General features: G+C 43.5%; 1 protein-coding gene across 2 annotated transcripts in view; it reads left to right on the top strand.

Annotated features, from left to right (window-relative positions):
• The first annotated feature begins 237 nt into the window (after positions 1-237).
• Positions 238-24,605, top strand: part of CERT1 (ceramide transporter 1) — a 71,225-nt gene continuing 46,857 nt past the window's right edge. For both annotated transcript variants that reach the window (XM_073680014.1, XM_073680021.1), the window contains exons 1-2: positions 238-535; positions 11,058-11,192. In XM_073680014.1, coding sequence (XP_073536115.1) covers positions 335-535; positions 11,058-11,192 — 336 coding nt within the window. In that variant the 5' untranslated portion in view covers positions 238-334. The remainder of the gene's footprint in view (positions 536-11,057; positions 11,193-24,605) is intronic.

Raw genomic sequence — 24,605 nt, 5'->3', positions numbered from 1 at the left:
AGAATCAGGAAAAAGAGCAGAACCAGGAGCAGCAAGAACCAGAAGCAGAACCGGATACAGGCATAGAACCAGGAGTGGAGGTGACGTCACCGGGGCCTGACGTGAAAGCTTTAACGCCCTTCGTGAAACGCTGTGGGCGGAGCCTTTGACGGACAGGTTAGGCTGTCTCTTCAGCTATGGTTGGTTGTGTAGAGGGGGTGGGTAAGAAAAAAAAAGGGCGTGGTTGAGTCTAAAGCTGCGCGTCCCCTGGCCCCGCCTTCCCACAGGGCCGTGACGTCTTGGGGAGAACATGGCGGCGTTGGGTTCTCGCTAGTTTGCTGCCCTATTCTGTCGCATGTTTATTCACCTGAGGTCTGTGCGAGGCGCACGGAGCGGCGGGCGGCAGGGTCAGGACTACGTGGAGGCTCCCGGGGCCGTGCAGCGCTCCGACCAGCCGCTCATGTCGGATAATCAGAGCTGGAACTCCTCCGGGTCAGAGGAAGACCTGGAGACCGAGCCCGGGCCGCCCGTGGAGCTGTGCGGGCTCCTGTCTAAGGTGAGTGCCCCGCCCGCTGGCGGCCCCTGAGGGCAGCGACCTCCCTGTGCGCACAGCGCATCTGCTGCCCTCTGCATCGGCTCAATCCGATCGGTCCAGTCATGAGCGCAGATTACTGGTGTCTGCAAGCTCCTTTATAGTATTGTGCTCCTACTAATTGTAGACAATCATATCGGCCGACAACGATCTGTCCTTTACCCTCAGGTCAGTGCCTGTTCTGATCACTTGAGGCAGACTGGTTGCTATTGATAATACTTTGGTTGCTAGGCAGTGTTTCCCTAGAAACCAGACTGACAGCTACAGAGTCACTGGTATTGGGCAAACACTGCTGTGTATTAGTAGATGGGTTTCATCGTGTCTGTGGCTGCCATGTAGGACTTTACATTAGACCACTGCTGTACGGTGCATCGCCCGCCGGGAAATACAAGTATAACTTTATTATATCCACTATCACTGAGGCCAGTGCAAATAAGGCTGCGGACCCCCGTGTGTATTGTCCCCAGAGGAAGCCTAAACCTACAATACATGATCCGACCCCCTGGATGCCCCTCACCACATATGGGGGCATGGATGTCCCCTCACCACCAGCTGTAGACAAGCGAGCAGGATTCTGCTCACAGATCGCTGATTATTTGCAGCATATAATCTACACAGCACAATGTGCTGCTGAAAGCGATGAGTTTTTTTTTTTTGCCACCTGATCCGTCCAATTGCCCAATTTTTCCTCATTCGTCATGCGATTGTCGGCATGTTTACACTGGGCGATAAAACTGATTTTCAACTCCTCTAGATGAACCTTAAGACCTGTCCTTCACCTCTATGAATAACTACTTCACCCATCATCCTCATGATTCACTGTTTATTGATTTGTGTTCTTGCCGTCGTCATCTCTGCACTTATTAGATTTTGCACTGACCGGTTTGTCCGGCGGTAGTGAATATTAACCATTAATGATGATGATGCGATCCCCTGACTGTACTCGCTATGCCGCATGTTATATGACTGTATATGACCCCTCCACTGATCACGTTGGACGAGGGTACAGGCTTTACGGCAGGTGATGTGCACGCATTTAGTATTTGCAGCAGATTTTTCTACACTAAAACCCAATGCGTCGGCAGGAAATACGCTGTGCAAAATACAAGTTTTTGATGCACTTTTACACTTGGGGTTATTTTTTTTCATTGAAATGGGTGAAAAATGTTGAAAGAATCGACAATCTGCAAGGAAAAAAAAAAACGTGCATTAGGTATCATAATCCTTCACTTTGCTGTTGCAGCCTTTTTTTACCCTTGAAAAATGCATGGAAAAAATGCAGTGTGTGAACGAGCGTTGTTGCTTCCTCTGGCTTCTAAGCCATGATTGCTAAGAGAATAGAGTGGCTTTTCTCCAACACCACTTTATCCCTTCCACAGGTACAGATGGATCCATGTAGGGGGTGTATTAGTACTAAGCTGATGGTTTACTATGGCCTGGAATAGGGAATCCTCTTAAAGGCTCATTCAGATGTCCGCGCCCGGACTGGCCGTGGCTCTCTAACCAGAGCCCCATAGAAATATATGAAGCCGGTTGAGAGAGGCGCAGCCAGTCCGGGCGTGGACATCCGATTGAGCCCTAATGATTGGTTTGGTGCTCAGAGTTGAGTAGTGCGGAGATGATATAGGAAAGTCCGTGCTTTATTCATATTGTGGCATGTGGATCCCACACCGCCCAGTGCAGGTCAGATGATGGTCAGTCCATAAGAAGGCTCAGTGGCCTCCATGTCCAGCATTACTCCTGTACAGGCTGATGCCTCCCCCCACCGCTCCATACTGGTGTTTTCTGCAGATATGTGCACTCCGCTCCTGCCATGTGATAGAGGATGTTGTGTGCCGCCCTCCCCTCTACACTTGGAAATCATCAGATGTCCTAATAGAAGGGTTTGGAATTTCTCAAGTCCACTTGGGTGTGTCTGTGCTAGAAGAAGCGTCTCCTCCTTGCAGGAGATGTCAGGAGTTGTTGTAGTAGCAGACGCTTCGTGTTTGTATCCGCAGCTGCTTACTACACAGAGCTAGGATAATGTTTGTGAATGGAGACGCTGCTGTTGCTGGCACTGCCCGGATTATGCCAGCCTGTTTCTGTGACCTTTGCACAGTTGGTTGGAAATAAATAATTGATGGCGTTATTTCTCCTGTCAGCTGCGGATCATGCGAGAGTTTGGTGTCAGTGGGTGATATCCAGGCAGTGTTATTTATGTGTGATGTGAGGACCACCAGGATGTGGTCACTTCCTTCCTGGCTGTTACCAACTTACCCGACCAGTTCACGCTTACACATAGGATTGTGTTGGTTTCCCTGTATGTGCACACAATGACTTTTAGATATTCACAAACGAGGAAGACTCTTCAGGACACGCTGACATATTTTGTTCTAAGCCCCTTTTTCTTTTTTTGGGGGTTTTTTTATCTGAGCAATTTTTTTTCTTCGTCTTTGGCCACCAGCTTTTTTTTATTTATTTTTTTTTACTTGTATTGTCTAAACTAGTGAGCAGCTTCCAAGCAGAGGATGCCTGAAGAAGGGTCTGGACAGTTATTTTAACCACTTGTGTGTTTGGAGAAATGAAATGGTTAAGACGCTACAAAAACCCTGAATGTATGAATATCAAGTCATCTTTACATTGAGAAGCATATGTTCATTCTTTTTAGTCTTTAGGACTTTTTCAGGCAGGATACAGTGTACTGTACACACCTCAAAGACATCTTGTGCACATGGCCTGTGGGCGCCTTTATACATACAGATATCTGTCCAGTCAGACCAAAATTGGTTTGTGTAAATGGCCTTTTGATCTGATAAAATCTGCATTTTCCACCAGAAATTTGATCCTACATTCTTAAATGGGTTTTCCAGGAACTACTACTGCGTACATCACCGCTGCAGCCAATCACTGAGCAATGATGTCACCGCTGCAGCCTGTAAACAACCTGGGAGGCAGCGCTGGATCTTGGGAGGGCAAATTCCAACTTTTTTTATTTTAACCAAGCCCTGGCTTGGTGAAAAACACTATTTTCCGAAAACCCATGTAAAAACCAAGCAAATTGATTGTGGCGAGCGAACAGATACCGAAGACAACTCTGCTATAAGCCTAGTTTTAACATGGCCGTGTCTCCTGACCGTGCTCGTATCTGTATTCCCAACACGACCATAGAGTCTCCTGACATACAGGTGCTTCTAACAAAATTAGAATATCATCAAAAAGTTAATTTTTTTCAGTTCTTCAATACAAAAAGTGAAACTCATATATTATATAGAGTCATTACAAACAGTGATCTATTTCAAGTGTTTATTTCTGTTAATGTTGATGATTATGGCTTACAGCCAATGAAAACACAAAAGTCATTATCTCAGTAAATTAGAATACTTTATAACAACAGCTTGAAAAATGTTTTTAAAATCCGAAATGTTGTCCTACTGAAATGTGTGTTCAGTAAATGCACTCAATACTTGGTCGGGGCTCCTTTTGCATCATTTACTGCATCAATGCCGCGTGGCATGGAGGCGATCAGCCTGTGGCACTGCTGAGGTGTTATGGAAGCCCAGGTTGCTTTGATAGCAGCCTTCAGCTCGTCTGCATTGTTGGGTCTGGTGTCTCTCATCTTCCTCTTGACAATACCCCATAGATTCTCTATGGGGTTAAGGTCAGGCGAGTTTGCTGGCCAATCAAGCACAGTGATACTGTTGTTTTTAAACCAGGTATTGGTACTTTTGGCAGTGTAGACAGGGGCCAAGTCCTGCTGGAGAATGACATTTCCATCTCCAAAAAGCTTATCGGCAGAGGGAAGCATGAAGTGCTCTAAAATTTCCTGGTAGACGGCTGCGCTGACTTTGGTCTTGATAAAACACAGTGGACCTACACCAGCAGATGACATGGCTCCCCAAACCATCACTGATTGTGGAAACTTCACACTAGACCTCAAGCAGCTTGGATTGTGGCCTCTCCACTCTTCCTCCAGACTCTGGGACCTTGATTTCCAAATGAAATGCAAAATTTACTTTCATCTGAAAACAACACCTTGGACCACTAAGCATCAGTTCAGGTCTTTTTCTCCTTGGCCAGGGTAAGACGCTTCTGGCATTGTCTATTGTCATGAGTGGCTTGACACCAGGAATGCCACACTTGTAGCCCATGTCCTGGATACGTCTGTGTGTGGTGGCTTTTGAAGCAATGACTCCAGCAGCAGTCCACTCCTTGTGAATCTCCCCCAAATTTTTGAAAGGCCTTTTCTTAACAATCCTTTCAAGGCTGCGGTTATCCCAGTTGCTTGTGCACCTTTTTCTGCCACACTTTTTTTTCTTCCACTCAACTTTACATTAATATGCTTGGATGCAGCACTCTGTGAACAGCCAGCTTGTTTAGCAATGACGTTTTGTGGCTTACCCTCCTTGTGGAGTGTGTCAATGACTGCCTTCTGGACATCTGCCAAGTCAGCAGTCTTCCCCATGATTGTGGAGCCTACTGAAACAGACTAAGGGACTTTTTTAAATGTTTTGGAAGCCTTTGCAGGTGTTTTTTTTAATTAATTATTCTAATTTACTGAAATAATGGCTTTTGTGTTTTCATTGGCTGTAAGCCATCAACATTAACAGAAATAAACACTTGAAATAGATCACTCTGTTTGTAATGACTCTATATAATGAGTTTCACTTTTTTTATTGAAGAACTGAAATAAATTAACTTTTTGATGATATTCTAATTTTGTGAGAAGCACTTGTATGTTCCCCATAAGGCGTATATGAGGGATTTGGCTCTTGTTGAAATACCCGGCAGTCGGGCCTAGAGTCCTTGGCCGTGCATAATCACCAAACATGGAGTGTGAGCGCCGCCTAGTGGTGCAAATACACCGGCTGGTTAACGTGAATGATGGCTCATTGTTTCCCAATCAGCCAGTATCAACAGGGCTGCCGGTCATCCGACAAACAAGCAAATCACTCATTCATAGGGTGATTTTTTTTTTTTTTTTTTTTGAGCTCACTTAAAGGGAAGCTTTTCACAGGATTTCGTCTCCCAAACTATTTATATGCACATGTAGCTCTTTCAAAGACAAGTCCAGCAATACCTTTTACATGGCCAGTCCATTCTTCCATTACTGAGAAATCGGCTTTTGAATTAATATGTAAATGAAGCTGAAGAACTATTTGTAGATCTAAAGCCTCTGTCACACCAGCTCTATTCCTGCCCAGCACTGCTGCCTTTTGCTCTGCTGACCGCCTCTGTTGTGTGACTTCAAGCAAAGAAGAAGTCAGGAGGCTGCAGCGCTGGGAAATAGAGCTGGAGTGACAGAGGCTTTTGAAGTGCTTCCATGCTCAGAAAGCTCTTCAGCCTCATTTACATATCCATTCAAACACTGATTTCTCCATAACAGAGAAATGGACTGAACTTGTCTATGATAGGGCTACATGCCCATATAAATAGCTTGTAGGATGAATCCTGCTGACAGATTCCCTTTACACATCATTGTTCTCTGCAGCACCTCATGTTTACAAAGAACAATGGCAGTATCTGTGCACAGAACGATCTGTTACTGATTGTTCTGTGTGCTCATCTATACAGGTTATTAAACGACCACCGATGGGTGGTCGGTTTCGCTTGCGTATCGTGTAAATGAGCCCCAAGGAGTGGGAAGGGTATTATAGGAAAATCGCCACAGATTAGGAAGACTAAATTATCTGTTGGTATAAATGGCAAGCTCAGACCAATGTCATCATCTGTAAAATTGGTCATATATCTGCGTGTAAATGAAGATTTACTGTAGTGATCTGATGGGAGGATCCAGCCTTTGCTGTAGCAGACCTTGCTGAAGAGTGGTATGATAGACGACAGCGAGCAGCCTGGAGAGACGGCCATCAGACAGGTCGGGTTATAATCCCATTTTCATGAAATAAGACGTCAGATGTGCGTCAGCCTCTTATTTTTCGCTCCATAGAATTGACATGCTTATTCAGCTGAATGGACTTGGTCAGAAGTGGCGGTCGTCTCTCTGACCTGTCTGTTTAAAGTCCCACTTTTATGGGTGTGACCGCCTGTTGTTTTCCATGCAGCGGCCGTCACCAGTATATGGGACATCTGTCCCCATTCAGTTTCATTGTTGCAGGTCCCACATCGCTGTTCACATGGGGCAATGTTCCTTTGGCCAACGGTTTATTATTTATTATAACTCCATTTATTTCATGGTGCCTTACATTTGAAAGGAGTATACGCAGCAAAAACAATTACAATAATCATGAACAGTACAAGTCAGCGACTGCTACAGGAGGAGCGAGCACCCTGCCCGTGAGGGCTCACAATCTACAAGCGATGGGTGAGGATACAGTAGGTGAGGGTAGAGCTGGTCGTGCAGCGGTATGGTGGAGTGAGGGTTACTGCAGGTTGTAGGCTTGTCGGAAGAGGTAGGTCTTCAGGTTCCTTTTGAAGGTTTCCACGGTAGGCGAGAGTCTGATATGTTGAGGTAGAGAGTTCCAGAGTAGGGGGGATGCACGGGAGAAATCTTGTACGCGATTGTGGGAAGAGGAGATAAAGGGGAGTAGAGAGGTTACGTGCAGGTAAGTACTGGGAGACTAGGTCACAGATGTATGGAGGAGACAGGTTGTGAATGGCTTTGTATGCCAGGGTTAGGGTCTTGAACTGGAGTCTCTGGGCAATGGGGAGCCAGTGAAGGGACTGATGGAAGGGAGAGGCCGGGGAATAGTGAGGGGACAGGGGGATTAGTCGGGCAGCAGAGTTTAGGATACATTGGAGGGGTGTGAGTGTTAGAGGGGAGGCCACAGAGCAGGAGGTTGCAGTAGTCAAGGCGGGAGATGATGAGGGCGTGCACTAGTGTTTTTGCAGATTCGTGGTTGAGGAATGTGCGGATCCGGGAGATATTTTTGAGTTGGAGTCGGCAGGAAGTGGAAAGGGTTTGGATATGCATGAAACTTATGTTTCGTCTGATCTGATGTTCAAACGAGGCAATAACTGGAAATTAATGTTCATAGGAATGCTCAGAAAATCATCAGCAGGTGTCCATTGCTTTTGTTTTGTATTTGCTTATGTTCCCCATAAAATCAAAATACTGGAACAACTTTTTTTTGGAGATCTTTCTTAGCCTTCCTCTTTTATTCCTTCTGGAAATGTATTAAAAAAATGACAACTTGATGTAAATGACGGGACATGTTCTTACTCTGTGTCCAGTGTCGGAAGAACTGATGGGTGGTAGCTCTGATTGGCCATAAATAAGTATGTAATCGTTGTTTTCCAAAATCAGTATTCCAGCAGGAGTAATGGTGGTTGTATTGCACCCCCCACTCATGTTACTCATATTGACCGGTCACTGTGCTTTGATTACAGACTAATAGACTTGTTTTTACAATATTTGTCCCAGAAGTTCCTAACTACATATTGGCCTTCATGTGGTGTATTGCCTCATAATGTTACGTGGCTGACTGGTAGGTTGTAAAGGAAAGTTGCAGAACAACATGGGATACAAGTATTACTGGATCTCATCCACCTCTGGTGTCCCTCTCTGACCTGTCTGCCAGGTTTTATACTCAATTGTGCTCATGTCACAACTGGTATGAAACCCATCCCCCCTAGAAATTTACATTACAGCTATTGAAGATTGCTAAATCTTCAATAAAGAGCAACTAAACTTTATTAATGTTATTATTAGTTTAACTATTTTAGCCAGTATGGAAAGTTCTGAAGTTCTGCAAACAATTTATTTGGGGATTTGTCTTCATTCTTGTAAGAAGAAAAGACTGGAAGGGGCTTTGAAACCTCTGCTTTTCCTCAGTCTATTTGCCTGTCCTCAGCTGCATATCTATCAGAATGTCCTCCTTTGGAGTACAGATAATTGCAGTGAAAGAGTCAGCTCAGTGTCTCATTAAGGCCACGTTCACACGTTCAGTATTTTACATCAGTATTTGTAAGCCAAAACCAGGAGTGGGTGATAAATACAGAAGTGGTGACGTGTTTCTATTATACTTTTCCTCTGATTGTTCTACTCCTGATTTTGGCTTACAAATACTGATGTAAAATACTGATCAAATACTGAACGTGGCCTAACTCTGGGGATGAGCTGCTGCAGGAGATCTTGCTAATACACAACATTCCAAGGAGGAGACGGGACCATCACTGCCATCATCTGTACTCCAGATGAGTATGTTGTAATATTAATGCAGCTGAAGGCAGGAAATAGACTGGGGAAAAAGCAGAGTGTTGAAGTCTTTTACATGTAATTTTTTGGTGATTTAGAAAATTTCATAACTTTCCATGCTTGACAAAATTATAGAAAACTGAAAAATGAAGGTTTAGTTACGATTTATAAATCAGTAAAATTCCTAAGTGCTTGTCAAAAGAAGATATTTTGCAATTTACCCCTTTGTTAAAATTCCTAATTTTTCATTTTGTTTGCTGCTCATTGCTCTGGTTACCGGCCAACTCTGCAATCTTTATCAGAAGTGGCCAGTCTCCTGTACAAGGGGCGCAGTGCTTACAATCTCTTCACTATGGAGTTTACAAGCGTAGCTCTGAATCGGTCAGTTCATTTTGGATGCTACAGAGACATACACACGTGGTTAAAATTGTTGGTACCCCTCGTTTAATGAAAGAAAAACCCACAATGGTCACAGAAATAACTTGAATCTTGACAAAAGTAATAAATAAAAAATCTATGAAAATGAACAAATGAAAGTCAGACATTGCTTTTCAACCCTGATTCCACAGAATTTTTAAAAAAAAATTAAACTCATGAAATAGGCCTGGACAGAATGATGGTACTCTTAACTTAATATTTTGTTGAGCAACCTTTTGAGGCAATCACTGCAATCAAACGATTCCTGTAACTGTCGATGAGACTTCTGCACCTCTCCACAGGTATTTTAGCCCACTCCTCATGAGCAAACTGCTCCAGTTGTCTCGTGTTTGATGGTTGCCTTTTCCAGACGGCATGTTTCAGCTCTTTCCAAAGATGGGATTAAGGTCAGAGCTCATAGAAGGCCACTTCAGAATAGTCCAATGTTTTCCTCTTAGCCATTCTTGGGTGTTTTTAGCTGTGTGTTTTGGGTCATTATCCTGTTGCAAGACCCATGACCTGCGACTGAGACCAAGCTTTCTGACACTGGGCAGCACATTTCTCTCTAGAATCCCTTGATAGTCTTGAGATTTCATTGTACCCTGCACAGACTGAAGACACCCTGTGCCAGATGCAGCAAAGCAGCCCCAGAACATAACAGAGCCTCCTCCATGTTTCACAGTAGGGACAGTGTTCTTTTCTTGTTATGCCTCATTTTTCCGTCTGTGAACATAGAGCTGATGTGCCTTTCCAAAAACTTCCATTTTTGTCTCATCTGTCCATAGGACATTCTCCCAGAAGCTTTGTGGCTTGTCAACATGTAGTTTGGCAAATTCCAGTCTGGCTTTTTTATGATTTTTTTTTTCCAACAATGGTGTTCTCCTTGGTCGTCTCCCATGAAGTCAACTTTGGATCCAACGACAACGGATGGTGCGATCTAACACTGATGTTCCTTGAGCTTGAAGTTCACCTTTAATCTCTTTAGACGTTATCCTGGGCTCTTTTGTTACCATTTGTATTATCCGTCTCTTTGATTTGTCATCAATTTTCCTCCTGCGGCCACGTCCAGAGAGGTTGGCTACTGTCCCATGGATCTTAAATTTCTGAATAATATGTGCAACTGTAGTCACAGGAACATCAAGCTGCTTGGAGATGGTCTTATAACCTTTACCTTTAACATGTTTGTCAATAATTTTCTTTCTAATCTGAGACAACTCTTTCCTTTGCTTCCTCTTGTCCATGTTGAGTGTGGTACACACCATGTCACCAAACAGCACAGTGAGTATCTGTAGCCCTATATACAGGCCCACTGACTGATTACAAGATTGTAGACACCTGTGATGCTAATTAGTGGACAAAAGTTGATTTAACGTGTCCCCTTTGTCACATTATTTTCAGGGGTACCATCATTTCTGTCCAGGCCTATTTCATGAGTTTAAATTTTTTTTTAATTCTGTGGAAGCCGAGTTGAAAAGCAATGACTGACTTTCATTTATTCATTTTCATAGATTTTTAATTTATTATTACTTTTGTCAGATTCAAGTTATTTCTGTGACCATTGTCGGTTTTTCTTTCATTAAACGAAGGGTACCAACAATTTTGATCACGTGTATAGCTGCACATACAGCAGCATTGGGAGCGCACCGCCACCTGGCAAGCAGGAAATCGGGGGCGGGTGTGCACCTGAAGATTACACATCAGACATCCACTTTACACAGGATTTTAGAGAATTATCCCTAAGCTGAAGAATGTTATAAAATAGACCGTACTCACCCTTTGAATCTGCAGATTTTTTTTTCCAATTTATTCCCTTCTATTTCCACACGGTAACATGTGACAGATCCAGTTCATGATAAATTCACTTTGATGTCTGTATGTACAGAACTTAGTTTCTTGTTCTTGAAATATTATTAATTTTATGTATTTTTACATTTCTAGTGGACCAACTACATACATGGCTGGCAGGATCGATGGGTGATTCTAAAAAGTAATACCTTAAGCTACTACAAATCTGAGGATGAGACGGAATATGGGTGCAGGGGCTCCATATGCCTCAGCAAGGCCGTTATTACGGTGAGTGTTACTTTCACCAATCTATGTGCAATGGATGTGTTACCTCTACTAAATCTTACCAGTACGGCTCTTCTTAGGTGGACCTCCTTACATATGCTTCCGATAAGCTGCAGCATAGCCCGCTTTGTAGCGATAGACCCATAGGGTCCCATTAGACCATATATACAGTACAGACCAAAAGTTTGGACACACCTTCTCATTTAAAGATTTTTCTGTATTTTCATGACTATGAAAATTGTACATTCACACTGAAGGCATCAAATATATGAATTAACACATGTGGAATTATATACTTAACAAAAAAGTGTGAAACAACTGAAAATATGTCTTATATTCTAGGTTCTTCAAAGTAGCCACCTTTTGCTTTGATGACTGCTTTGCACACTCTTGGCATTCTCTTGATGAGCTTCAAGAGGTAGTCACCGGAAATGGTTTTCACTTCACAGGTGTACCCTGTCAGGTTTAATAAGTGGGATTTCTTGCCTTATAAATGGGGTTGGGACCATCAGTTGTGTTGTGCAGAAGTCAGGTGGATACACAGTTGATAGTCCTACTGAATAGACTGTTAGCTGCTTTTTTCTTGCCATAATACAAATTCTAAGTAAAGAAAAATGAGTGGCCATCATTACTTTAAGAAATGAAGGTCAGTCAGTCCGAAAAATTGGGCAAACTTTGAATGTGTCCCCAAGTACAGTTGCAAAAACCATCAAGCGCTACAAAGAAACTGGCTCACATGAGGACCGCCCTAGGAAAGGCAGACCAAGAGTCACCTCTACTTCTGAGGATAAATTTATCCGAGTCACCAGCCTCAGAAATCGCAGGTTAACAGCAGCTCAGATTAGAGACCAGGTGAATGCCACGCAGAGTTCTAGCAGCAGACACATTTCTACAACAACTGTTAAGAGGAGACTTTGTGCAGCAGACCTTCATGGTAAAATAGCTGCTAGGAAACCACTGCTAAGGACAGGCAACAAGCAGAAGAGACTTGTTTGGGGTAAAGAACACAAGGAATGGACATTAGACCAGTGGAAATCTGTGCTTTGGTCTGATGAGTCAAAATTTGATATCTTTGGTTCCAACCACCGTGTCTTTGTGCGACGCAGGAAAGGTGAACGGATGGACTCTACATGCCTGATTCCCACCGTGAAGCATGGAGGAGGAGGTGTGATGGTGTGGAGGTGCTTTGCTGGTGACACTGTTGGGGATTTATTCAAAATTGAAGGCTTACTGAACCAGCATGGCTACCACAGCATCTTGCAGCGGCATGCTATTCCATCCGGTTGGCGTTTAGTTGGACCATCATTTATTTTTCAACAGGACAATGACCCCAAACACACCTCCAGGCTGTGTAAGGGCTATATGACCAAGAAGGAGAGTGATGGGGTGCTACGCCAGATGACCTGACCTCCACAGTCACCAGACCTGAACCCAATCGAGATGGTTTGGGATGAGCTGGACCGCAGAGTGAAGGCAAAAGGGCCAACAAGTGCTAAGCATCTCTGGGAACTCCTTCAAGATTGTTGGAAGACCATTTCCAGTGACTACCTCTTGAAGCTCATCAAGAGAATGCCAAGAGTGTGCGAAGCAGTCATCAAAGCAAAAGGTGGCCACTTTGAAGATCCTAGAATATAAGACATATTTTCAGTTGTTTCACACTTTTTTGTTAAGTATATAATTCCACATGTGTTAATTCATAGTTTGATGCCTTCAGTGTGAATGTACAATTTTCATAGTCATGAAAATACAGAAAAATCTTTAAATGAGAAGGTGTGTCCAAACTTTTGGTCTGTACTGTATATATAATTATAATGGAGTAGTGGATTCTGGTTGGTTGCTATAGGGAAAGAAGGGCATTATTTCTCCACCATGACCTGATGTGTCCTAGCACATAATGTGTGACTATGTACATGGGTCCGGCTGATTATCCTGTTCACATTGGGGTCACGGGGCACTAAGCTCTCTGGGATTAGTCTGACACTTGAATAGCTGCCTTCCCGGGTGATGTTTCATCAACGACGCATTAAATGTAAATCTCCACCTCCCCGGTAGCTGCCTTTTATAAGAAGTTAATGAAGTGGTTTGTTTGTAAAGCAGCTATTACAGGCTTTGTCTTGGTTTGTAAGCTGTGTTCTCTTTTTATGTTCATTTCCGTAAAGCAAATATTGTCCTCCCCATTTTAATAAGTCGTCTCCACCATTCCCAAGGTCTCACTATTGTATTCTCTTTTTCCATTAGAAACAACTGTTTTCATACATGTCTCGCCATGCCACCATGCCCCAAATTATCACTTAGTTTTATGCATTTTATGTAGCCCACTTAAGCCAGAGCTATAAGGAGGGAGACCCCCTTACTGGATCTGAAATGTAGTAACTAGATACCCCAGGCCTGCAGCAGCTAAAGTCCTGCGCTCTCATGACACTTCCTGCCTGTGATCTGCTTGTGTTTGCAGTGACCCTGTGTGCAGCCTAATCTCCATTCATTCTAGTGTGCGCTGAGGGTCACACACAGCTGCCACTATTCAAGGATCTGATCATTGATGCCGTGTCCAAAATGATGCAGTTGTGCAAGACTAAAGGAAGCAGGCTGTGGTCTTACAGATCTGTATTAATTTTGCAAGAGAAGACACAGGTTTGCAATAATTAAGGCAAAAATACAGGGACTGTGGCTTTTCATCTTCTAATTTTGTCGTCTTAGATAATTTATGAGATCTAATAAGTCACTACGAAAGGGGTCTAGAAAGTTAGAGGTTTTCTGAGCTGAGAAATCAAGTCTGCGGCCACACTGTGACCACAGACTGCTAAATAGTAGCTGTGTGTGATGTGCACACTGTCACAACTCCTGTGCAGACAGTCAAACATGCAAGTGACAAAGTTACGGTCAGCTGCCAACTAAATTCCCCTGCGTGTCTCTCACTAGAACATTGAGATAAGTATAGTAGTGTAATCGGCACATGACCATAACCGTGCAAATCGCATCCTTGGGGTCGCGTGATTGCCCACTTGCACGGGGAATCCTGGGCAATCATGTGCCAGTGTCCACGTCACACACTACCACTATTTGGCAGTCTGAATTCACATAGAGTGACAGCAAACTTTTCTTCTCTGCCCTGAAAACCCCTTTAACTTTTTTGATCCCTTTAGTAATAACTTGAATATAACAAATCATCTCATAAGACATAATTAGTAAATGAAAAGGCACTGTTTCTGTATATTTACCGCAATCATTGCAAGCCTGTGTCTCTTTTGCAATCAATACAGTGAATAGTGAGCGATGAGTGTTACAGCTCCCTGGACTGCCCCAATGACTGGATGTCAGCAGCTGCAGGGAGGATATTTATTTATTTTACTAACTTATATGGCGCCATTAATTCCACAGCGCTGTACAGAGATTATCATCACTGTCCCCATTGGGACTCACAATCTAAATCCCCTATCGGTATGTCTTTTGCGTTTGGGAGAAAAACGGAGAACCCGGAGGAAACCCACACAAACACAGGGAGAATATACAAACTCCTTGCAGATGTTGTCCTTGGTGGGATTTGAACCCAGGACCCCAGTGCTGCAAGGCTGCAGTGCTAACCACTGTGATGCCCCAGGATATAACTATAACTTGAGGTAAATAGAGTTTCTGGAGGTGACAGGTTCCCTTTAAATATAAGTGAACACCTTTTGATCTTGCTGTATTGTTTATCCGAGCATAAGTGAAATTTATCTGCTCTTGTCAAAGGCACCAATTCCCAATGTATAGGTATGGTACTGTAGTAGAGTTAGAAGGGTAGTCCAGCCTTAGCGTAACTGCAGACTTGTACCCTATGTGACTGTAGACTTGTGAATCCTCACATCATGTGCACAGTGAAGATTCTCTGGTGCCAGTGGCGAGAGTGGTGGGCATGTGATGGCAACTGTGATTTGCATAAAGGCAGTTACATCCGACTAGACGTGTGCGGCCTCTCTCCAGGCAGTTGTATTGAGCGAGGCCGGACACGTCTAGCCTGAATGTAGCCGGAAGTATGCAAATCACAAAATTGCAGTCACCTGATCACCCACTGCCAGCACCAGAGAATCCTCACAATCTGCAGTCACTATAAGGCCGGACAACCACTTTAAACCACTAGATACATTGATATTAATGGAAAGTAACCTTACTGTAAGTTCCTTCTCATTGGCTCTAGGGTTGAGCTAAGGTTCAATGGCTCTTAGTCCAGGTGCCATATTAGATATTCATGGTCACTGGACCAGAGTCCTGCTGCCTGAGACTTCTCCAGCACCTCTTCAGACTATTAAACTGTCATAATTTTATGCGTGGGGTGTACAAGATAGTAATGACTACAAATAAGTTGTGCCAGGGTTGTTGCTGGCAGTAGGAGGTCCTCAGGGCTCTGGTGCTGCTAATCTTTTTTTTCTCAACTGTCCTTTGCTCCATGAAGATCTTTTTATAGCTGTCAGCAAAACACTGTTAGGTCCGACAGCTCCTCTCATCTCCCTGCACACATACTCTATAATTGGCTGAGTGTGCTTGTGTTCTCAATGGGGAGTGGGGAATAAGCCGCTGTCAGATACTTCTGGCAGCATCCTGTTTCCTTTGAGAACTTTGTATCTGGCATATCCAAATCCAAAATGAGCACCCCCCCCCCCCCATCCCTTTTTTTTTTTGCCCCACTTCTGCTTTTGGGGGAGTATGCATTATTGGCCTGATCGTTCCAAAATCTGTATATTTATCCCACCTTTGCCTAATGTCTGCTGATGGATGAGCATGTATAGGGTTGCTGATTGTGGTAGGGCGTGCAGAGGATGTCCTCATACTGGAGAACACTGAGAAGAGCATGGTGAAATAATAATTTGGCTTGTGGAGTGCGGTCACATGAGGAGCAGCTGACTGATCACAACTGGATTTCCTCTTGCATAATGACGATAAGAACCATAAGGATTCATTCGCTGGTGAAATTCCTGGCATTTCTAGGATAGTAAGATGTTTGTGCTCTGCCGTGTGCTAGTCTTGGGTCCGATAACTGAGCCATGACACAATGGAGCGCTTGTAGTATTGTACGGCCTATGAATTATGCGTGGCTTGATGCAAATTCTGCACCGATTAGCTGCCTGTGTGCCACGCTCCTAAAAATAAGCTCCATACTAGACACGGGCCATTTAGCTTTAAAGGGAACCTGACAGCTGATTCAGTACAGTGGCGGTGTGGACCAGAGGCCGGCCCCGCCATGTACGGTTTACTATAAAACGCTTTAGAAAATGAATGCTGTAGATTGACATCTTGGGATGATGTGACCAAGACTAGTCCAAGAGGCCGGTCCCCATTCGCTTCTCCCGGCCCTGCTCCCTAGATTAACGGGTCTCTTCTATATACACTTAGGGAGAGACCTGTCAGTGTGAAGGGAAATGAGGAACCGAGAGGGCGCTGGGGTCATCAGACAATAATCGTCCTCGGTCTTCGTTTAAAAATGCATATTCAGAGTTTTTCAGAGTAAATCGTACACAGCCGCCATAACAGCCGGACACTTAATCATTCAGCCCATGGTCAAGGCACCAAGAATAAGCTGTCTGTGTCCCTTTTTATACATGACCGATATGTTACATAAATGTGTGACTGTCTAAATTTGTTTCACCATGTGACCCAATTCAGATGACTGCAATGTGACTACATTTTTGGGTCAGTATTGTCACTTCCCTGTCTGACCACAAGTCACAGCACCCAAATTTACCGCCTTACGGGCGTACATAATGCTGGAAGTTGGGCTGCCAATTGTATTTGTGATTCTGGTGCAAAAATACAGCTTACCATGGATGTCTGCAGCTGTTGAGAAAATCGCCCAAGGTGTCTTAAAGAGGCTTTCTAAGCTCTGGACAAATGTTGTCTGTCACTCTGAAAGTGCAGATTACTGAAGTGAAGCGTGTGCTGCACACTGTTATGATTCCCTTGTACTCCACCAGGCGAGTGGGCGCTCACATGACTGCAAGTGTACCATTTGCATAGTTGCGGTTGCGTGCCAACCCCAGTCTAAGCCGCTTCTCTCAATGTTCTATAGCTTCCTCCGATGTGACCGCTCACTGTGCCTGGGTTGATGGGGGAATCATGACAGTTTGCACATTGCGCACTGTCACGATTCAACAATCTGCAGTCAGTGATTTCAGAAATTTGATTAAAGCCTGAAATAAACCTCTTTTACTGCATGTGGCTATCAGAACATGTCTGAGTTGTAGTTGGATGGACACAGGTTAGAGACCGCTACTTAGCATGTATTTTAAAGGGATTTATGCACCTTTTAGTGACTATTTATTTTACTTCACTGTTGTAGTTGGGGCTAAAAATATTTTTTTTGTACGTGTTTCCGATCTATGACTACAGCTTCTGTCTTGCACGTTGCTATGTTGCTGGATGCAGAATGAGTTAACTAAGAATGTGCCAGTGAGCTCGTGCTAAAGTCTGACAAGTTAGTATTTCTTTTATCCATCTTTCTGATGTCCTCTCAACTTATATATGACCACAGATCTCCGCAAAGATGAATGTGCTGAGTAACAAAGAGCCTGAAAAAGATGGCGTGAATTTTTTTTTAATGAAACCTGATTGAAAAAATTTTTTAGCCCCCAAATACATTTTATATACACTACCGTTCAAAAGTTTGGGGTCATTTAGAAATTTCATTAATTTTGAAAGAAAAGCACATTTTTTTTGAATGAAGCTAACATTAAAAGAATCAGAAATTCACTCTATACATTGTAAGGCTGTGTGCCCACGATGCATTTTTTAAGTGTTTCCGCAGTGGCAAAAACGCTGCAGAAACGCTTAAAAAACGCTTGGTAGAAGGCCTGCCATGTTCCCCAATGATTCGCATGTGCTGTGCACATGCTGCGGAAATTTCCGCTGTTGATTATCATTGCAGAAAAAAATGCAGCACTACCAATTATTTTGCGGAAGGGCAGCGTTTTCGCCGCCATTGACTTGCATTGGATCGCATGGAATCTGCATCACTGTATATGTAGATGCGCATTCCATGCGTTTTAATGTGCGGATGGTACCCAGGTCTAGAGGAGAGGAGACTGTCCTCCGGACCCGGGTACCATAGAAAACTGAAAAAAAGAATAAAATAAAAAATAAAGATTATATTTACCTTCTGGCGGCCCCCGCTCTCCTTGTCTTAACTTGCCGGCAGCTAGCGATGGACTGAAGGACCTGCGCTGACGTCAGTCATGTGACGGGTCACGCGACGCTGACGTCGGCAGGTCCTTCAGTCTACTGCTGCCGGCAAGGGAGAACGGAGGGAAGCAAGACAGCGCGGGCCATCGGAGGGTAAGTATATGTTTAATTTTATTATTTTTTGACATTCTCTCAGGTCACACTATATAAATCCATGCCGTTTGCATGGATTTCTATAGTGTGACCAAGTTGACAAGCACTTTCCAATTGATGCTAAAATCGCTTGGAAAGCGCTTGTCAACCCGCATGCGGAAATGCATGTGAAGAACGCTTCACATCCGAATGTCCCTGGCAGGAAAACGCATGTACCATCCGCATGCGTTTTTTTCTGCCAGGGAGATGCAGAAACGCTCAGGAAAAAAATCCTGAGCATTTCTGCATCGTGGGCACATTGCCTTAATGTAGTAAATGACTATTCTATCTGCAAACGTCTTGTTTTTATTGCAATATCTACATAGGTGTATAGAGGGCCATTTCCAACAACCACCACTCCAGTGTTTTAATGGTATATTGTGTTTGCTAACTGTGTAAGAAGGCTAATGGATGTTTAGAAAACCCTTGCACAAGTATGTTAGCCCAGCTGAAAATAGTTTGGCTGATTTGAGAAGCTATAAAATTGACCTTCCTTTGAGCTAGTTGAGAATCTGGAGCATTACATTTGTTTGTTCTATGAAACTCTCAAATTGTCCAGAAAAAGAGAACTTTCATGTGAAACTCGACAGTCTATTCTTGTTCTTAGAAATGAAGGCTATTCCATGCGAGAAGTTGCCAAGAAACTGAAGATTTCCTACAACGGTGTGTACTACTCCCTTCAGAGGAGAGCACAAACAGGCTCTAACCAGAGTAGAAAGAGAAGTGGGAGGCCGCGCTGCACAACTGAGCAACAAGACAAGTACATTAGAGTCTCTAGTTTGAGAAATCGACGCCTCACAGCTCCTCAACTGGCAGCTTCATTAAATAGTACACGCAAAACGCCAGTGTCATCGTCTAGCGTTAAGAGGCGACTCTGGGATGCTGGCCTTTAGGGCAAAGTGGCAAAGAAAAAGCCATATCTGAGACTGGCTAATAAAAGGAAAAGATTAATATGAGCAAAAGAATACAGACATTGGACAGAGGAAGATTGGAAAAAAGTTTTATGGACAGATGAATCAAAGTTTGAGGTGTTTGGATCACACAGAAGAACATTTGTGAGACGCAGAACAACTGAAAAGATGCTGGAAGAGTGCCTGACGCCATCTGTCAAGCATGGTGGAGGTAATGTGGTGGTCTGAGGTTGCTTTGGTGCTGGGAAAGTGGGAGATTTGTACAAGGTAAATGGGATTTTGAATAAGGAAGGCTATCGCTCCATTTTGCAACGCCATGCCATACCCTGTGGACAGCCCTTGATTGGAGCAAAATTCATCCTACAACAGGACAATGACTCAAAGCACACCTCCAAATTATGCATGAACTATTTAGGGAAGAAGCAGGCAGCTGGTATTCTATCTGTAATGGAGTGGCCAGCACAGTCACCAGATCTCAACCCCATTGAGCTGTTGTGGGAGCAGCTTGACCCTATGGTACGCAAAAAGTGCCCCTCAAGCCAATCCAACTTGTGGGAGGGGCTTCAGGAAGCATGGGGGGAAATTTCTCAAGATTACCTCAGCAAATTAACAGCTAGAATGCCAAAGGTCTGCAATGCTGTAACTGCTGCAAAGGGAACATTCTGTGACGAAAGCACAGTTTGAGGGAAAAAATTATTCTTTCTAATAAAAATCATTATTTCTAATCTTGTCAATGTCTGGACTATATTTTCTATTCATTTTGCAACTCATTTGATAAATAAAAGTATGAGTTTTCATGGAAAACACAAAATTGTCTGGTTGACTCCAAACTTTTGAACGGTAGTGTATATATTTTAAAAAAATAAATAAAAAAGCTATAATTTAAAAAAAATGAAAACATGGGCATATTGCTTTCATACAGTGCACTCCTCACGGCAGCCCCAGTTTAGGGTGATGCTGGCTGGTAGTCATAGGATCTTCACTGGAGACCTAGAAGAAGATGCAGTGGAGTGGTGGTGTACATGGCGATTATTCACATGTAATATACAGACGGGCCGGCTGTCTGCTCCAGAGCTCTTAGGCCCCGATGTCTTGGTGTCTCAGGATGGTTGTGTACTAGTTTGGACACATTGATACATAAGACCATTGTGTGCGTATTCATTGCGTCCTGCAGCTCCATTACTCAGCCATGTCGACATCTCCGTGCTCGTTAAAGGCACATGTCTGTTCAGTTTGAGGAAACATTCAGTTGCATAATTATCGCCATGTGTCGTGGACTCGAAATTAGCACACATCTATTTCGGCATGTTTTCCACCTGAAGGTTCAGAGAGGGACAGTCACAGATTAGTGAAATCGCTGCATTTATTTCACTGTCCTTTTGAGATTTCTGAACACACCCTAATGATTGACAGGCACTAGTCTTACATTGGTGAAGTGTCGGAGGCTTGTACGCTGCAGTGCGGTACGTTAGCACCACGGGGCTTTTTTTGTACGAGGTGAAATGAGACCTCACCAGTTTTCAGTAATTTGGAGCCTTCATGGGTGGGTGAAATGAACAGGGACCTTTGGCTGTATAAAATACCTAACATACTTTTTTTCTACGCCTAATTAAATATATCTTTTAGATCTGCAGCTGAGAAAAGTGATTGTATCAAAATGACAGCAAGTTATGCATCACTGGAATTGGGGTCTCTTCCAAAATTACACCGCCCCTGTTTAAAGGTTGTGTCTGGGATTCTGGCTGTGGTCTATAGAAGTGAATGGTGCAGATCGATAATGTATGGCGCTGATTTGCCAAAGGAAACCATTTTTTTTTTCAATTAACAATCCCTTTAACTGTCTAAGGTGTATAGATTTTGTGATCCTTTAGTTTTCAGATTTATCCCGAAGCCTCTTTTCTTTATGGAAATTCATTGGTGTTCATTTCCCCTGATAAATTCGGTTGTGACACATTTTAGTAGCATCATGACTTGGCGGGGGGCTGTTGGCTGAGAGTGGAGGGGTCTTCTCCATTTATTATTCCCTTTTAGGGGGGCTGTACAGCGTGTGCTCTCATGGTCTTTCTCTCCTTAAGAAGACCAGATGGTTATGGATTCTCCTTTGCATTGTCAATGGGTAAAAAAATATGCCAATTATTTCTCTCTAGTACCACCTATTGGAGGTAATAAACCATTGCCCGTCCCTTTAATTAGTCTTCTAGATGTGGGTGTTTTTTTTATTTCTGATTTCTAAGCTATGTCCCTTAAAGAAGTGCATTGTTGTCAGCCACCGCATTGTGCTTCTCACCCAGTGACCAGAACATAATGTCTCCCATTGTAATCTTAGAATGAAGTCGTCACGCCGCTGTCAGGTCATATCATAATACTGGCAATCACAGCAGACTTAGATATTTTAGTACCCAATTTCAGATCTGTGTCCTAAAATATAATGCTTTTATACTGTAAGCGTTTCCTGAAGAAATGACATAAAGGGAAGGAGAGGAGCGTGGGGAATGCGCTATTGTCATCTGTAGCCTCATTTATGCCGCGCACCAAAGCTGAGGGGAAGAGATTAGACGAAATTGGATGTAGGAACATTTTGCATTTGATATAATCGTTCCACTCCAGCTTGTCTGGTGCTGTTCACAGCGGCTCTGCGCCTTACTGCCTTTATACCATTTGTGACATCTGCTTGTTTCTCTTTTGGCTTGGAGCTGGCCGGTAGAAGTATGATCACCGGAGATATACAGCCACAGATGTGATAACCCGAGTGATCCATTACAAGGTGATGGTTGTTATTATTAGGGCGCATCTCTAATTTTTTTTTAATTCATTTGCTTTTTTTTTTAATTTATAGGGCACTTAAAAGCCTCCTTTGGAGAGGAAGGAAATCTGGCTAAATCTGCATGCTATCCCTTTACCCGTGGCCACCGCGGTCCTCAAAAAGGAATCAATCAGCAGGTTTTGCTATATAATCTGAAAGCAGCATGTTGTAGGAGCAGATACCCTGATTCCAGTAATATGTCACTTTTTAAGCTTTGTGTTGCCGTTTCAATAAAGTCAGTGTTTTATCTGCAGGAGATTCACTACAGGACTAGGTGTCTTGTGCCTCCTGGTCAACTGTTTTGTGTAACCCCTCCCCCAGCACTGATTGGCTGCTTCTGCCTATGCACAGTGTACACAGAAAGCTGCCAATCAGTGGTGTGGGCAGGGTTATACAGGGCTCAACAGTCTGAGCACTGCTAGGTCTTCAGCAAAGAAACGGTGATTGTGTTAATGACACCATGCAGACCTGCAAGTGACACATCACTGGAATCAGCCTCCTCATTGTGCTGCTCTCAGATTACATAGAAAAAAACTGCTGGCAGATTCCCTTTAAGAGCAGGTCTATTCATGCACTTTGTTTCTGTAGCTGTTCTGTCAGCAATGGATAAATGTTACATCTGTCATCCCAAAAGGAAAAAAGACCTTGTTGCTGACATGGCAGCCTGGAAAATTCCATGTACTGCGTGTCTGTGGCTGAGACGGAGCGAAATATTAAATAGGGCCACGTGTTTGATGCTTGGCGCGTGTCACGGCTTTATGGTGTAGCTTTGGTTTGTGTTTTTGCGTTAGGTGTGCCGTTCTGCACTCTCCTCCTATAACAGTACGCCAGGTTGGCACATTTAGCAACTTGTGAATGACAGATTACTATTCTGGAAGTTCTAGAAACCTGATACGGAGTAAATTGGTCACCAGATCACTTTATACACTGTGTTCCAAATTATTATGCAAATAATATTTTCTCAGATTTTCCCAAATTACCTATATGAATTGCAGTCATTGTAATTTTCCAGTCAAATAACTATTAGAGTACAACTGAAAGGTTTTTGTACAAACTGCCTATAACAGTATATTTTAAAAAAAATAAAACACTCAAAATGCATGTTCCAAATTATTATGCACAGCAGAGTTTTCAACCTTTTCATAATGAACAAAAAAATGGTCATTTTTGAAATTATAAGCATTAGCAGGTTATTACACACTGAAATCAAACAGTTTTCAACTCAAAACTTTATTCTAGGTGATGTTACATTTGCACATAGGACCGCTTGTTCGAAAGGAGCTTCTGAACTCTCTCGTCCATTGAATTTGTCAGGTTTTGGATGGTTTCTGCTTCAATTGTTTTGCATGAGGACAGAATACCCTCCCAGAGCTGTTGCTTAGATGTGAACTGCCTCCCGCCATCATAGACACTCCTTTTGATGAAGCTCCAGAGGTTCTCAATGGGGTTGAGGTCAGGGGAGCATGGGGGCCACACCATAAGTTTGTCCCCTTTTATGCCCATAGCAGCCAGAGATGCAGATGTGTTATGTGCAGCATGAGACGGGGCATTATCATGCATGAAAATGATCTTGCTGTGGAATACACGGTTCTTCTTCTTGAACCATGGAAGGAAGTGCTGTTTGAGAAACTCAACATACATTATGGAGTTCATCTTTACCCCTTCAGGGATCCTAAAGGGGCCGACAATCTCTCTCCCCATGATTCCAGCCCAAAAGATTACTCCACCTCCTCCTTGTTGGCGCCGTAGCAATGTTTGCTTGGTGTGTCCATCAACCAGCCATCCTCCACTCCATCAATCTGGACCATCAAGCATTGCACGGCACTCATCGGTGAACAAAACAGTTTTGAAGTCAGTCTTCATGTATTGTTTGGCCCACTGGAGCCGTTTCTGCTTGTGTACAGTGGATAGAGGAGGTCGACAGGATGGCTTACGCACAGCTGCAAACCTCCGAAGGACCCTGCATCTTGTTGTTCGGGGGACGTTGGAGGCACCAGCAGCTTCAAAAACTTGTCTGCTGCTATGACAAGGCTTTTTTGCCGCTGCTCTTTTAACCTGATGTAATTGCCTGTAAGAAAGAGTCCTCAATTTTCCCTTATCAGCATGCACACGTATGTACTGTGAATCAGCTACATACTTCTTGATTGTGCGATGATCAGGATGAAGTGTCTTGGCAATGTTGACTGTAGTCATGCCTTGACCTAAACACTCCATAATTTGTTGCTTCTCAGCAGCCGACACATCCTTTTTCTTTCCCATTTTGGCAGAAAATGTAGGCTGCTTAATTATGTGGGACAGCCTTCTTAAGTAGTCTTGCCTTTCATTGGACACACCTGCCAAACTATCTAGCACAGGTGTCTG

This window comes from Phyllobates terribilis, unplaced genomic scaffold (assembly GCF_046119375.1).
Source record: "Phyllobates terribilis strain yellow unplaced genomic scaffold, ASM4611937v1 Scaffold_1__5_contigs__length_1240528914, whole genome shotgun sequence".
Taxonomy (NCBI): domain Eukaryota; kingdom Metazoa; phylum Chordata; class Amphibia; order Anura; family Dendrobatidae; genus Phyllobates; species Phyllobates terribilis.
The sequence above is the reverse complement of the archived record's forward strand: the minus strand, read 5'-3'. Positions and strand labels throughout refer to the sequence as shown.